Source organism: Cervus canadensis, chromosome 6 (genome assembly GCF_019320065.1).
Source record: "Cervus canadensis isolate Bull #8, Minnesota chromosome 6, ASM1932006v1, whole genome shotgun sequence".
NCBI lineage: Eukaryota > Metazoa > Chordata > Mammalia > Artiodactyla > Cervidae > Cervus > Cervus canadensis.
In genome coordinates this window covers 22,649,476-22,664,457 of record NC_057391.1, presented here as the reverse complement: position 1 = coordinate 22,664,457, position 14,982 = coordinate 22,649,476, and the positions used below count along the sequence as shown (strand labels likewise).

The following is a 14,982-nucleotide window of genomic DNA, read 5'->3' as shown; positions in this document are numbered from 1 at the left end:
ACATAAGCAAAATAAAAGTTTGTATGTTAGAATAAAATATGCAAAAATATAAAATCAAAATGCTAAGATATAGAAATAATTCTACAAATAAAAAGAGAAAACCTTAAAGAAAAATGATCAAAAAATAGAAATAAGGATATGGCCAGTGTTAAACAACAGAGTGCCAATTCATGGGGAAAAAGTTGCCTAAAAGCACTCGGGTTCAAAAAAATGTATGTAGGTAAAGTATGTTTGGATTTTTAAAATAAAAAACAGCAGTAATCCCCAATTTGTAGAGAATGCAAAATGTACCTGCTCATTCACTGTTAGTTGAAGTATAATTGTTTAAACCATTTGGAGGGCAAATGGTTACTGTCTTCATTTATATGTGCTTTTCTTTAGGGTTCTTTGGTAGCTCAAAAGATAAAGAATCTGCCTGCAATGCAGGAGACCTAGATTTGACCCCAGGGTCAGGAAGATCCCCTGGAGAAGGGAATGGCAACCCATTCCAGTATTCTTGTCTGGATAATCCCATGGACAGTAGAGCCTGGTGGGCTACAGTCCATGGGGTCACAAAGAGTCAGACATGACTAAGCAACTTTCACTTTCACTTCTTTAGAAAAAAAAGTGACTTTCTTTCACTTTCATAGCAATTACAATTTCATAAATTTCATTAAATAGACACTTCTACATACATAAAATTGTATGTACATAGATGTATAAGACATTCTCTATGACAGCAAAGAAACAGAAACACATCTGCATTAATAGGAGAACAATTAATTAAATAACAAAATGTTTCAAAGTGCTAAATCAGTATCAAAAAGGATAAAGTACATCTGTTCACATTTTTCAATTATAGAAATATCTCCAGGACACTATTAAATGAAAATAAAAAGGTAAGTTGGAAAAATTAAATTAATCCAGCTTACATGGCAAATTCTGTGTGTCCATGTATGTGTACACATATATGAGTGCATGTGTGTGTTACTGTACAGTGTTAATCACTCGGTCGTGTCCGACTCTTTGTGACCTCATGGCCTGTAGCCCACCAGGCTCCTCTGTCCATGGAATTCTCCAGGCAAGAATACTGGAGCGGGTTGCCATTTCCTTGTCCAGGGTATTTTCCTAAGCCAGGGATTGAACAGGGTTCTCCCGCACTGCAGATAGACTCTTTATCCACTGAGCCACCAGGGAAGCCCTGTTAATGTATACATAGTTGCATAAAATGATCTGCAAAGACATACTTATTGAAACAGAATGAGCTGGTATCATAAACTGTCAGAACTGGTTTTCTCAGAGGACCATGGGAGCTGTGGTGGGATGAGCCACGGGCTTTCACTTTTGGTCTGTCTGAGACTCTCATGATGAGATGGATCTATGTGCTGCTTCTCTGTGTGTGTGTGCTCACTCAGTTGACTCAGCCATGTTGAGAGAGTTAATTCTTAGGTAGGTTGGGGTAAGAAGTCTGGTTCCCAATGAGGAGAAAGGGAGAGAAAAGGACAAACAATTTTAGTCTTAGTCACATAAAATATTTTTGTTTTTGCTTTTCTTCTTTAAGCCCAGAGCTAATGATTATATAGCAGAGAAGAAAAGTTTTGACCAACCTAGACAGCATATTAAAAAGCAGAGACATTACTTTGTCAACAAAGGTCAATCTAGTCAAAGCTATGGTTTTTCCAGTGGTCATGTATGGATGTGAGAGTTGGACTATAAAGAAAGCTGTGTACTGAAGAATTGATGCTTTTGAACTGTGGTGTTGGAGAAGACTCTTGAGAGTCCCTTGGACTGCAAGGAGATCCAACCAGTCCATCCTAAAGGAGATCAGTCCTGGGTGTTCATTGATAGGACTGATGTTGAAGCTGAAACTCCAATACTTTGGCCATCTGATGCGAAGAACTGACTCATTTAAAAAGACCCTGATGCTGGGAAATATTGAGGGCAGGAGGAGAAGGGGACAACAGAGGATGACAGTTGATGGCATCATCAACTCAATGGACATGTGTTTGGGTGGACTCCGGGAGTTGGTGATGGACAGAGAGGCCTGGCGTGCTGAGGTTCAAGGGGTCGCAAAGAGTCGGACACGACTGAGTGACCGAACTGAACTGAACTGAATTGATTTACAATATTTTGTTAGTTTCAGGTGTACAGCATAGTGATACAGTTACAAATATACATATATTCATTTTTTTCAGATTCTTTACCCAAACAGGTATCTATATTCATGAAGGATAGTTCTTTGTAGTTTTCTTTTTGTGACACTTTAAAAATGTTGGTACTAAAATAATACTAGTTTCAAAACATGAGTGAGAAATTATTTTCTTCTATTTTCTAGAAGAAATTGTGTATAATTCATGCTAATTCCTCTTCAGTGTTTGACAGAATTCTTCAGTAACACTGTCTGAGTCCAGGGACTTTTGTAATTAAAAATTCAGTTTCTTCGTCGACATCATGACTTCAGCTTTCTCTGGCCCTGCTCTGAGGGGAGTTGAGGAGGGGCGGCCCCTGGAGCCCACAGTGAGGTTTGGGGACAGACAGCAGGTGCCTCCAGAGCACTGTGCCCCGCACAGAAGTAAGTTCCTACGTCTGAGGGCTGGGCGGCCGTGAGGTGCAGGGAGCTGTGCTGTCTGGATTCTCCAAACCGAAATGTCAGTCTCTGCTGCGTCTTTACTTCTCCACTCTTAGCTAATATCATCAAGAGGACAGGACTGCCCCCAGGCCTCTGCTTATACCACTGTAAGTTGTAAAAGTTGCTCGTGAAATTGCAGTATGTAGTGAAGTTCTCTCCTTCTTGTAGAAGCAAGAATTCAGGAAAATGCTTTATCTGTTGTCCATTCATTTCTGTTCAGAGAAACAGAAGGAAGCATCAGAGAAAATCTGGTTAGATGTCTAATCCGTAAACTACCCTGTCTCTCTCATGCTTGTGTATTTTTCTCCTTTGTTTCAAGTCTCCCTCCTCAACTCCCTCTATCTTCCTACTTTATTATTTCTGTGCTTTTTCACAGCTTTGCTCTCAATCAGAAAATCCCACTCCTCCAGTTGTCTGCAGATAAGATTCCACTGTGCTGAATTTTCTGGGAGCAATCAGGGAAACCCCAAACTCACGTGGTATTTGCATCCATAAGATTAACATTGGTGCTATGAGCAGCATCTCCCTCTCCTTCCTCGTCAGGAAGAGTTGCTGAATCTACCTGCTCCTAAAGGGTTTTCTTTGTATAAGCTTCTTCCAGACCCACAGAAACACGGTCTGCACTGCTCTTTGGAAAGAAAGGTGAAAGGAGTGACCGCAGTTTGATGCAGCCAATCAGGCTTACCACTGTTTTACTCAGGTTATTTTCAAGAGAGGCGGGTTTATAGATGCTGCCCCCATGTGGTTGGATCAAATACTGCTGATTTTATAACTAATTTCTTACAAAGTTTTTCTTTCTCTTTTTATTGCAGATATATTTTAAACATTTATTTTATCTTAGAGTATAGTTGATTAACAATGTTGGGCTAGTTTCAGGTTTACAGCAAAGTGATTCAGTTGTACATATACATGTATCTATTTTTTTTTTCAATATTTTTTCTAACTCATGTGGTAAATACTTGTCAAGGCTTGGAAAAAGTTTACTCATGCTGATAGTGTTTAAAAGTTGGAAGAGAAAGTGAAATTCGCCCAGTCGTGTCCGACTCTTTGCAACCCAATGGCCTATACAGTCCATGGAATTCTCCAGACCAGAATACTGGAGTGGGTAGCCTTTCCCTTCTGCAGGGCATCTTCCCAACCCAGGGATCGAACATAGATCTCCCACATTGCAGGTGGATGCTCTACCAGCTGAGCCACATGATAATGTTTGGGGAGGTATATTTTTCCCTTCAGGAATGGATTCTGTGATTCTTTAAAACCCAGGGCAAAAGAATGAAATAAAGTTTCACTTGCCATTTCCAATTTTATCAGAATCATGTAGTGTGTTTTTCTGTATGTACTGATGGAATATATTAGGTCATTTTAATAAATGTGGAAAAGACCCATAATTCATTGTTAGACAACCTATGATGTCAAAATGGAAGATAAAATGTATATTTTTATCTGCTGTCATATATAATGCTCTGGCTGTAAATTATCCAGTTTAAAACTTATGGCTGTCTCACTGTGTTACTTTACCACATACCAGGGATTTTAATAAATCAATATAATTCAAAAACAGTCTTATCTATCTATCAGACATGAACTACTCTAACGAGAATTTCTTAAAACTAAGCAGTTGAATAGAATACCATCCTATGGCTCTACAGAATTTCAGAAATTCTCACTTAGCACTATTAGCTTGTATTATAATGGTTTGTTAACTGTGGGGGCTGGCTCCATGTGCCTAGAGGGCATGTACTGTATCATCATCAAGAACTAAGCTGTCCTATATGTTGGCTACAAGCTGCTTAATTTAAAGTAAATTAAGATTAAACAGTGGAAGTGAGAAATAGACTCAAGGGACTAGATCTGATAGACAGAGTACCTGAAGAACTATGGATGGAGGTTCATGACACTGTACAGGAGGCAGGGATCAAGACCATCCCCAAGAAAAAGAAATGCAAAAAGGCAAAATGGTTGTCTGAGGAGGCCTTACAAATAGCTGAAAAGGAGAGAAGTGAAAGGCAAAGGAGAAAAGGAAAGATATACCCCTTTGAATGCAGAGTTCCAAAGAATAGCAAGGAAAGATAAGAAAGCCTTCCTCAGTGATCAATGCAAAGAAATAGAGGAAAACAGTAGAATGGGAAAGACTAGATACATCTTCAAGAAAATTAGAGATACCAAGGGAACATTTCATGCAAAGATGGGCACAATAAAGGACAGAAATTGTATGGACCTAACAGAAGCAGAAGATATTAAGAAGAGGTGGCAAGAATACACAGAAGAACTATACAAAAAAGATCTTCACGACCCAGATAATCATGATGGTGTGATCATTCACCTAGAGCCAGACATCCCGGAATGTGAAGTCAAGTGGGCCTTAGGAAGCATCACTACAAACAAAGTTAGTGGAGGTGATGGAAATCCAGTTGAGCTATTTTAAATCCTAAAAGATGATGCTGTGAAAGTGCTGCATTCAATATGCCAGCATACTTGGAAAACTAAGCAGTGGCCACAAGACTGGAAAAGGTCAGTTTTCATTCCAATTCCAAAGAAAGGCAATACCAAAGAATGTTAAAACTACCACACAATTTCATTCATCTGACATGCTAGTAAAGTAAAGCTCAAAATTCTCCAAGCCAGGCTTCAACAGTATGTGAACCATGAACTTCCAGATATTCAAGCTGGATTTAGAAAAGGCAGAGGAACCAGAGCTCAAATTGTCAACATCCTCTGGATCATTGAAAAAGCAAGAGCATTCCAGAAAATCATCTATTTTTGCTTTATTGACTATGCCAAAGCCTTTGAGTGTATGGATCACAACAAACTGTGGAAAATCCTTCAAGAGATGGGAATACCAGAACATGTGACCTGCCTCTTGAGAAATCTGTATGCAGGTCAGGAAGCAGCAGTTAGAACTCAACACGGAACAAGAGACTAGTTCCAAATTGGGAAAGGAGTATGTCAAGGCTGTATACTGTCACTCTGCTTATTTAACTTATATGCAGAGTACATTATGAGAAACACTGGGTTGGATGAAGCACAAGCTGGAATCAAGATTGCAGGGAGAAACATCAATAACCTCAGATACCCAGATGACACCAACTTTATGGCAGAAAGTGAAGAAGAACTAAAGAGCCTCTTGATGAAAATGAAAGAGGAGAATAAAAAAGTTGGCTTAAAGTTCAACATTCAGAAAACTAAGATCATGGCATCCAGTCCCATCACTTCATGGCAAATAGATGGGGAAACAATGGAAACAGTGGCAGACTTTATTTTTGGGGGCTCCAAAATCACTTCAGAAGGTGACTGCAGTCATGAAATTAAAATACACCTGCTCCTTGGAAGAAAAGTATCATCAACCTAGACAACATATTACTTTGCCAACAAAGGTCTATCTAGACAAAGCTTTGTTTTTTCCAGAAGTCATGTATGGATGTGAGAGTTGGACTATAAAGAAAGCTGAGTGCTGAAGAACTGATGCTTTTGAACTGTGGTGTTGAAGAAGACTCTTGAGCATCACTTGGACTGCAAGGAGATCCAACCAGTCCATCCTAAAGGAAATCAGTCCTGAATATTCATTGGAAGGACTGATGCTGAAGCTGAAACTCCAATATTTTAGCCACCTGATGCGAAGAACTGACTTATTTGAAAAGACCCTGATCCTGGAAAAGATTGAAGTTGGGAGGAGAAGTGGCCGACAGAGGATGAGATGGTTGGATGGCATCACCAACTCCAAGGACATGAGTTTGAGTAAACTTTGGGAGTTGGTGATGGACAGGGAGGCCTGGCGTGCTGCAGTCCATGGGGTCACATAGTGTCAGACATGACTGAGTGAGTGAACTGAACTGAACTGAAAATTAAATAGAATTAAATTTTAGTTTTTCAGTCATACTAGCCACATTTCGCGGCTTCCTAGATGGTGCTAGTGGTAAGAACCTTCCTGCCAATGCAGGAGACATAAGAGATGCAGGTTCGATCCGTGGGTCAGGAAGATCCCTGGAGAAGGGCATGGCAACCCACTCCAGTATTCTTGCCTGGAGAATCTTGCCCAGAGAGCCTGCTGGGCTACAGGCCTCACTTACACTACTAGGCTAGGGGCTATTAGACAATGCAGGTAGAGAATGTTTCCACCTCCTCTGAGAGTTCTATTGGACTGTGATGTTCTAGAAGGGAGAACATGAAAACAAGAAATTTTGTCTTTCATATTATAATTAAAGTCCCAGGTATGTGGTATACACTAAATAAATATTTGTTTATTGTTCATAACCATGTTCCCAGAAACTACTTGAATACCTGGTGAATAGTGAACATTCAAACATTGTTGAGTGATAAATAAATGTGTGTATTTTCATGCTTGAGAGTTTGAACTCAACATAGGCCAAAGACCAATTTAAATGCATTCTCCCGTGAATGTAAACAATCAAAGATTGGCTATAGCTATTTAGAAATGTTACTTTTAGGAACTGTGTTAGAATCCTCCTTCTATCATAACAAATTATCATAAATTTGAGCCCGAAATGCCTCCAATGTCCCTGCTTCCTGATATCCATGCCCTTGTGTAGACCCCATGCACACTTGGTCTGTGCTGGCTTGGTGACTCACTGTAATAAACAGATGCATCAGAGTTAATATTGTGGCAGCAGTGAGACTAAACATGAAGACGCTTTCTCAGCTTATGCTTTTGTGAGGCATCAGGTGAGATGAACCGCTTCCCTGAGAGACCACTAAAAGAGAGCACATGGAAGGGCCATGGTAATGATTATGATTATGGAAATAATTTTACAACTAAAATAATTTACCAAAAATTACTGAACTGTAGATGCAAAATGGATGCATTTTATGGAATGTCAGTTATACCTCAATAGAGTTGGTTAAAGTAAATAAGATTTATGTTCTATTTTGCTTGTGTCACAGCTCACTAATCAGGTTAGTTTCACTGAACATGCACACATTAGTTTAAACAATGATTTTGTGCCCGTGATTTCTAAGCGCCAAAAGTTATAAAGGCAATATTATCTGTTCTTTGTAAGCTCAAAATATTGTTGGAAAAATAAAACATAATCAGGGAAAATTTAATAGTGCAAGATAGCACTAATTAAGATTGTTCAGAATCTAAATCTACTTCTGGGAAATCGATAGTATAAATTGACCACATAAACTTCTTTCCAGTGAACAACTGAAATAAACAAAGGAAACAGAGTAGGTGCTAAAACTAGACAGCAGTGCCTTCTACATACTCAAATTTAAATTGTGTTCTGAAAAGTGGAACAGAATTGGAAGCCATCTCAATGACTAACCTCTATCTTTCCTGCCCAAGAGAAGAGATGCAGAAATCCTATCATAAACACTCAACCAGCTGCAGGCAATGTACAAATTCTTGGGGCAGGGGATTGGGAGACAGAATTTGAAATTGCAGAGGAATCTACCCACAAGATAAAGCTCAATATTTTTCTCAGGTGTATTTTATTAGTTTACACAGCATATTACATGTATTATCCTAAGCATCCATGGTCTATCATGTTTCTCACTGTCAGTGGGAAATCAGTTCATAAGGTGTTATATTGAGAGAATGGGTGGAATATTATAATAAGTAATGACTATAACCAAGCAATATTTGCCATGATTGTTTATTTTTTCCCATTATTAACTCTTGCTCCCACTTCTCAGGCTATTTCTATCCTACAAGAAAGGACATAACAGTAAGCACAATTTCACTTATCAGGGAAGAAACTCTCACCTTGTGAAGTAATTTAGAGTTTTCTTTCCAAGGTAGCCTCTTATTCTCCAGCCAGAATCATCCCATGTATTCTATGTTTGAAGTCAATCCCTTTTATATCTGGCAGACAAAAGAGAGCGAGAGGGGGGAAAAAAAAAAAAAGGCCAGTTCTCCTGAATTCTCTCTCTCTCCAGATGTCTGCATTGAGTTTACTGACTGGTTCAGCAACCACAGGCCCTACCTTGATGAGACTTCCTCACAATTGAGTGCTTCCCAGGTGGCGCTAGTGGTAACGGAGTGTAGGAGTGTCAGTATAGGAGATAGAAGAGGTGTGGGTTTGATCCCTGGGTCAGGAAGACCCCCTGGAGGAGGGCATGGCAACCCCACTCTAGTACTCTTGCCTGGAGAATCCCACGTACAGAGGAGGCTGGCGGGCTACAGTCCATGGGGTCGCAGAGTCGGACACGACTGAAGAGACTCAGCACAGAGGGCAGCAAGGAAGCCCGTGTAAGTCTCACAGAATGTTCGAGTAGGACAGCAGGTGGCAGTGCTTCGGCGTTCACTCCTGCTGCATGCAGTGCACTGGAGTCTGGTTCTCAAGGAAGGAAAATAGAAAGATCTAAATAAAGAATTCACCAAGTAAAGACGAGTAAAGATGTAAAGGAACTTCAGAGATAACACCATGTAGATGTTTGGGAAGATAGCCTCACAGGAGTGTTTAAAGAATAATACCCCATCATAGCCCTCAATTTCCCCAGCATACTATTAAATAAAAAACTTGCTAAGGCATTCAGCACTGTTAACTGATTAGTGGATGATTTCCTCATCTACTGATCCTGGGACTTTGTGTCTAGGTTTGGCATCTTCTCTTCTAGTTCACTTTAGGTTCCAGTTTAAACCAGTAATGTCACCATCACTCAGATGTCCAGCCACCCTATTTTGAGTCCAAGTGCTTCTCCATAGTCTAGACCTTGCTCCTCAGGAGCCCCCTAAAATGTTACACTCTGGCTGATAATAAAAGGTAAAGAAACATTTCACAGTTAGGAAAGTTATGGTTCATTTCCCAAAGACTAAAAAAAAAAAAAAAAAAAAAATGAAACAATAAAACCTATCTGATAGGATTTTGATATTTAAATTAGATAATGAATCTGAAATGCATACCACAGTGCCTGACATAGAATAAGCTCAAAAAATACCATCTTTCTTTTTTTCTAGTGAAACCTGCCTTTTCTTCAATATCCAGAATCTGTAACTTGTTACTACCTTTTTTTTTTTTTCCTCAACATTGGTTCAATGAGGGAAACTATAGGAAATTTATTTAATCACTTCTTTTCTTTGAGACAGTCATTATTTTTCCCTGTCCTCTTGGGTCATATTCTCCTAGCTACATTAGTACATTCAGGGTGCTGAAAGGACACAGATGGAGCATTCAGAGGAAGCTTTATTTTCACTTACCTGATGAATAATAATATTATTTTTAGTATATTTATTAGGTATTGAATATCAAATTTCTGAATTGGATCTCCAAGATTGTCGCATTCTTCTTGACTGTTTTCTTTACTGATTAATTTGTATGTGTTTTACATATTTTTTTTCATTTGAGTCCTTTTTCAGAAATATGCATTGGAAATATAGTTTAAAAGTCTGGCACATTGACTTTCCACCCTCTTAGCGTTGATATTCAACACAGACATTTTAATATATGTCTTCATTTTCATAAGAAGCTAGCTTTAAAGTTCTGTTTATTTTCTTAAACACTTTAAAAATACTTTCCCATTGTAACTTCTATTGGTCTGGATGAGAAGTCAGGTATCACTGTTTTTTCAAAGTTCTGATAGCTCTTATTTTTTCCAGTAGATTTATTATCTCTACTTTTAAAATTAATTTTTATTGGAGTATAGTTGCTTTACAGTGTTAGTTTCTGTTGTACAGCAAAGTGAATCAGTTATATGTATACATATATCCACTCTTTTTTAGATTGTGCTCCTGTATAGGTCATTATAGATTATTGAGTAGAGTCTCCTGTGTTATACAGAAGGTTCTCATTAGTTATCTATTTTATATATAGTAGTGTGTATATGTGAATCCCAGGCTGCCAGTTTATCCCTCATATCCCTTTCCCCCTTTGGTAACCATAATTAGTTTTCTACATCCTGGATTCTATTTCTGTTTTGTAAACACCTTCATTTGTAAATACCACTTTTGAAAATTCCATCTGATAAAAGAGATATCAGAGGACATTTGTCTTTCTCTGTCTGACCTACTTCACTCAGTATGACAGTCTTTGCATCCATGCATCCATGCCACTGCAAATGGCACTGTTTTGTTCCTTCTCATGGCTGAATAATATTCAATTGTATATATATGCTGTTTTTTATCTATTATTCCATCGTTGGACATTTAGGTTGCTTCCATGTCCATGCTACTGTAATTAGTGCTGCAATGAACATTAGGGTGCTTATATCTTTTCTGCTTATATAGACTACTCCATCAACTCTAGCAACTGCCTGAGTTCTAAACTTTACATGTAACTAACCTCTTATTCAACATCACTGATGGTCTGCTTCCTGATTATACCTTAAGTGACACAAAGTCTAAGAAGAAAGGACTAAGTAAATGATTTTCATAATGATTCCAGATAACTATATCCAGATTTGTGATGTGAGTGTATTTTAGTGAAGCAGTCACTTTAAATTATTATGGAGCAAGTTTATAGCTTTAGACAAGTTTACACATGTTCTGTATGATTGATTTAAAGTCGATAGTTCAAGAGAAGAATGTATTAGTAGAAAGTTACTGTGGACACCTGCTTCCAAATAACATAGAAATATTTTTGATTTACTTGAAGATTTAACTACAAAGTTTAATGAAGGGAATATTTATAGATTTGCAGGCAGGGTTAAGGAAAACAAAGAGATGGGAAGCATCAAGATACTAGCAAGAGCTGAAAGCCTGTATCAACCTGGGCAGTCAGAGGAAACTCTGAGTGAAAGGGGAGGCAAGAGCTGTGAAGTGGATCCACCAGAAAGGAGTTGCAGGAGATAAGATGTGCTTTCCCAGTTCCAGCGTCTACTGGCCTCCTGCTCAAATGGGGGACCCAAAGCAGTGGTGGGAAATTGGGGGAACAAAGGGAGGGAAAAACCACAGTGATTCCCTGTCTTCTTCAGGCTCCAGTTCCTGCGGGACAGGCCCACCTGGTTCCAGCTGTAGCCTGATGATCCACCTAGAAGGAGTTTTTTGTTTTGTTTTGTTTTTTTTTAGGAGGAGCTTTTATTTAGAATTAAATCTTCTGATCCAGACCACAGATGAAGCAACCACAGGACTACCATTTCTCTTCTGGGATGTGCAGGTGTGCACTTCAACTGAGGTCCTGAAGCAGTGGGGCTCTCTGTTATTAAGCTCTGGGGATTTTGTTCAGCTTTTCCCATTACTTCAAGCACTGTGAGCTCCCAGAGAGCACAGAAGTACTTTGCAGAGTCTTCGAGCTGTAAGGCTGAAATGATGAGGCTGATGGATTTATCTGCTTTCTGGAAGTTTACAGAGTAGCGGCCATTCCTTGCATTCAGGTGTTCTGAATACTGATGAATAAGGACATTCATCTCTCCACTGGGAAGCTGTTTATACCAAAAAATGTAGTAGTAGTCCGTGGTCCAACTTAATTCATATTGACAATTCAGGGTGACTGTTTGCCCCACTCGACTGGATACGGCTGTCTGGACTTGAGTTACTTTCTGGGCCAGACTGGATCCTATGGGGAAAAAAATCAGAAAACAGAGATGAAGTAGTAAATAAAATAGTGTGGGATTTAGACTAGTTTAGGACCCAGAGACAAATCAAATTGAAATTATAAAATGCTTCTTTTTCTCCAGTCCTCCTTCCCCCACCAAGTCCCTGTGAAGCATCATGTGCCTGTGTGCGGTCCTTTCACCCTGAACACTCACACCCATGCTTGGAAGCATCCCTACCAGAGAAGGTGAAGGCCAGGAACACCCAGGGCAGGCTGGAGAGCGGCATGAGGCATGGATTCCCCTGCACAAATGTGCTCAGTCCTGCCTCAAGCTGAGAGTTCAGTGTCTCTGTGTGCCTTGCGGCACATTTACATAGTACCTGTGTGACTATGTGTGACTCCTTCAGACAGGAAGTGGGGTTTGTCATGTTCATAGATCACATGGTCTTTTTCACAGATGGGAAAAGCTTTTGGCTCACAGATGTTTAATTTTCTTTCCCTGATTATTATGTTAGGTAGATCCTGAAAGGGTCATGGAAAAAGCAGTTAGTATTATGTGTTTGAGGGCTTCCCTGATGGCTCAGATGGTAAAGAATATGCCTGCAGTTCAAGAGACCCTGGTTTGATCCCTGAGTTAAGAAGATCCCCTGGAGAAGGGAATGGCAACCCACTCCAGTGTTCTTGCTCAGAGAAGTCCATGGATAGAGGAGTCTGGTGGCTACAGTCTATGGGGTCCCAAAGAGCTGGACACGACTGAGCGACTTTCAGGAATGTTCAGGCCTGCTCACTGTTCTCTTTATTTTCTTTGTTCTCAGGAAAGGGAAAGAAAAAAACCTCATTCTTCTTTTTTCCTTTTCACTGCAGCTTGCTTCCTCGCAGTTTAACCCATGATCACTGGAGGGGAGCAGCGAGGCCAGTGTAAGCATCATAAGATGTTTGAGCAGGACACCAGCTGGCAGAGCTTTAGCTTTCATTCTTGATTCATGCACTGTGTTACAGCCTGATTCTCGGGGGAAAAATAGAAAGATTTAGATAAAGGATTCATTTTCATGTTCATAAGAAGCTAGCTTGAAAGTGCTACTAGCTTGAAAGTATTTGCTTCCTTTTAACACTTTAAAAATGCTTTCCCTTGGTGACTTCTATTGCACCTGATATGAAATCAAGCATCATTCTTAATGATATTTCCCAGAATACAGTCTATCAATTTTCCCTGTTTATTGGCAAGATTATTTCCACTTAAATAGACCCTTGGATTTGCCTTCAATACCCTTTGAACTTCACAGTGGTGGACTTGCAGAATGTCTTATTCACCTTGATGATTTTCCACATAGCATTGCTCCTATGTAAGGAGCTTGTTTTATAGGAAGTCAAGTATGGCAGTGAGTGAAGGTGCTTGTTATGAGCAAAAATGTTATGGAATGAGTAATGGAAAAGGTAGTTATAAATACTACCAACAATCATGTGGTCATTTGCAGTAACAAAAACTGTAATAGTCAGAAATGGAGCATTTCCTGCCATATCAGTAAACAAGGATATCAGTCATCAGCAACTGCAGCCCAGTGTGTGCTCCTGAGCCTAAGGGCACTCAGGAAGGAGAAGAATATCTGTGATCTAACAACCATCAGAACTGCAGTCACTGCCTACCACAAGCCTAAGGGAGCTCAGGATGTAAGAAACACAGATACTGGCCTCAGGACAGCTGAGGTGAATAGTAAAAGAATGACTTCAGTGAGCCCAGACTCTTTCACCTTCCCATGCATAGAAAAGAGCTAGATTCCTTAACTTGAGATATCCGTTTTTCTTTAATTAATAATAATCTTTTGATGTTCAGACTACCTGCACTTTGTTGCAAAACTTCTATACAACCTGGCTCCTCTGCTCACCTCCTTAGAGCATTTCTTTCAGGGTTACTTGAGATGCTATCTCCTAGGCTTGAAGTCCTAAAAATTCCCACCAGATAAAACATAACTCTCAACTTCTGGTTGTGAATATTTTTTAAGTTGATAGTAGTTATGACAATCTCTTTTTCAGTTTGATGTGAATATGTTTATGTATACAGTAATCATTTTTAAATCTCTCCTCCAATCACCTGCCTATGGAAACGTATGATGTGCAAAATACAAGTTAATCTTGTATCTGATTGTATCTCAGTAGTTAAGATGCAGGATCCAATGGGACAGTGTGGGTGAGGTATAAAGGGAAAGAACACCCAAAAATGGATAAGTGAACTTGGTATCCCTTGAAGAGGGTATGGCAACCCACTCCAGTATTCTTGCCTGGAGAATCCCATGGACAGAGGAGTCTGGTAGGTTGCAGTACATAGGGTCATGAAGAGTCGGATGTGGCTGAAGCAACTTAGTACCCATGCACAAACCTGGTATACTCTTTTCAGGAGAAGATTATGGTGATTTTGGTGTAATGGGAAGTAATTGCATCGTATTAACAAGAAGCATAGTTTTGCTGTTTTCTTTATGTGAAGGTGTGCTGTTAAAAGAGGTATAGATGGAAGACCAGTTGACATAGAAGGTACTGGAATAGCTTTGTAGTGTCTCTAAGTCGTGTCCGACTCTTTGCGACCCCATGGACTGTAGCTTACCAGGTTTTTCTATCCATGGGATTTTCCAGGCAAGTGTACTGGAGTGGGTTGCCATTTCCTTCTCTAGGGGATCTTCCTGTCCTAGGGATCGAACCCAGGTCTCCTGCATTGTAGGCAGACACTTTACTCTCTGAGCCAGCAGGGAAGCCCTTGTAGTGTCTGTGCTAGCTGGAAATCTATGACTCAGAATCTGTTTCTCTGTATTGTTCTGGGTTGGCCATAAAAAAGATTGTGCAAGGTTTAGAAGGTAGTTGTCATGAAGTAGCCACATTTTTTTATGTCCTGCTGGTTGGTGCAGGGCTTCAGTCACTGTGCAACTCACACGTGTTGCTGCTCACCTGCTAGCTCAT

The 14,982-nt window shown here is 39.7% G+C and overlaps 2 gene segments (V, D, J or C); both read right to left on the bottom strand.

The window, feature by feature from the left end:
* Positions 1-2,428: 2,428 nt before the first annotated feature.
* Positions 2,429-3,195, bottom strand: LOC122444230. The segment is given in 2 exon segments: positions 2,429-2,820; positions 3,085-3,195. Coding segments are annotated over 2 exon segments (438 nt in total).
* Positions 3,177-12,386, bottom strand: LOC122444229. The segment is given in 3 exon segments: positions 3,177-3,236; positions 11,636-12,057; positions 12,275-12,386. Coding segments are annotated over 3 exon segments (531 nt in total).
* Between the last annotated feature and the right edge of the window lie 2,596 nt (positions 12,387-14,982).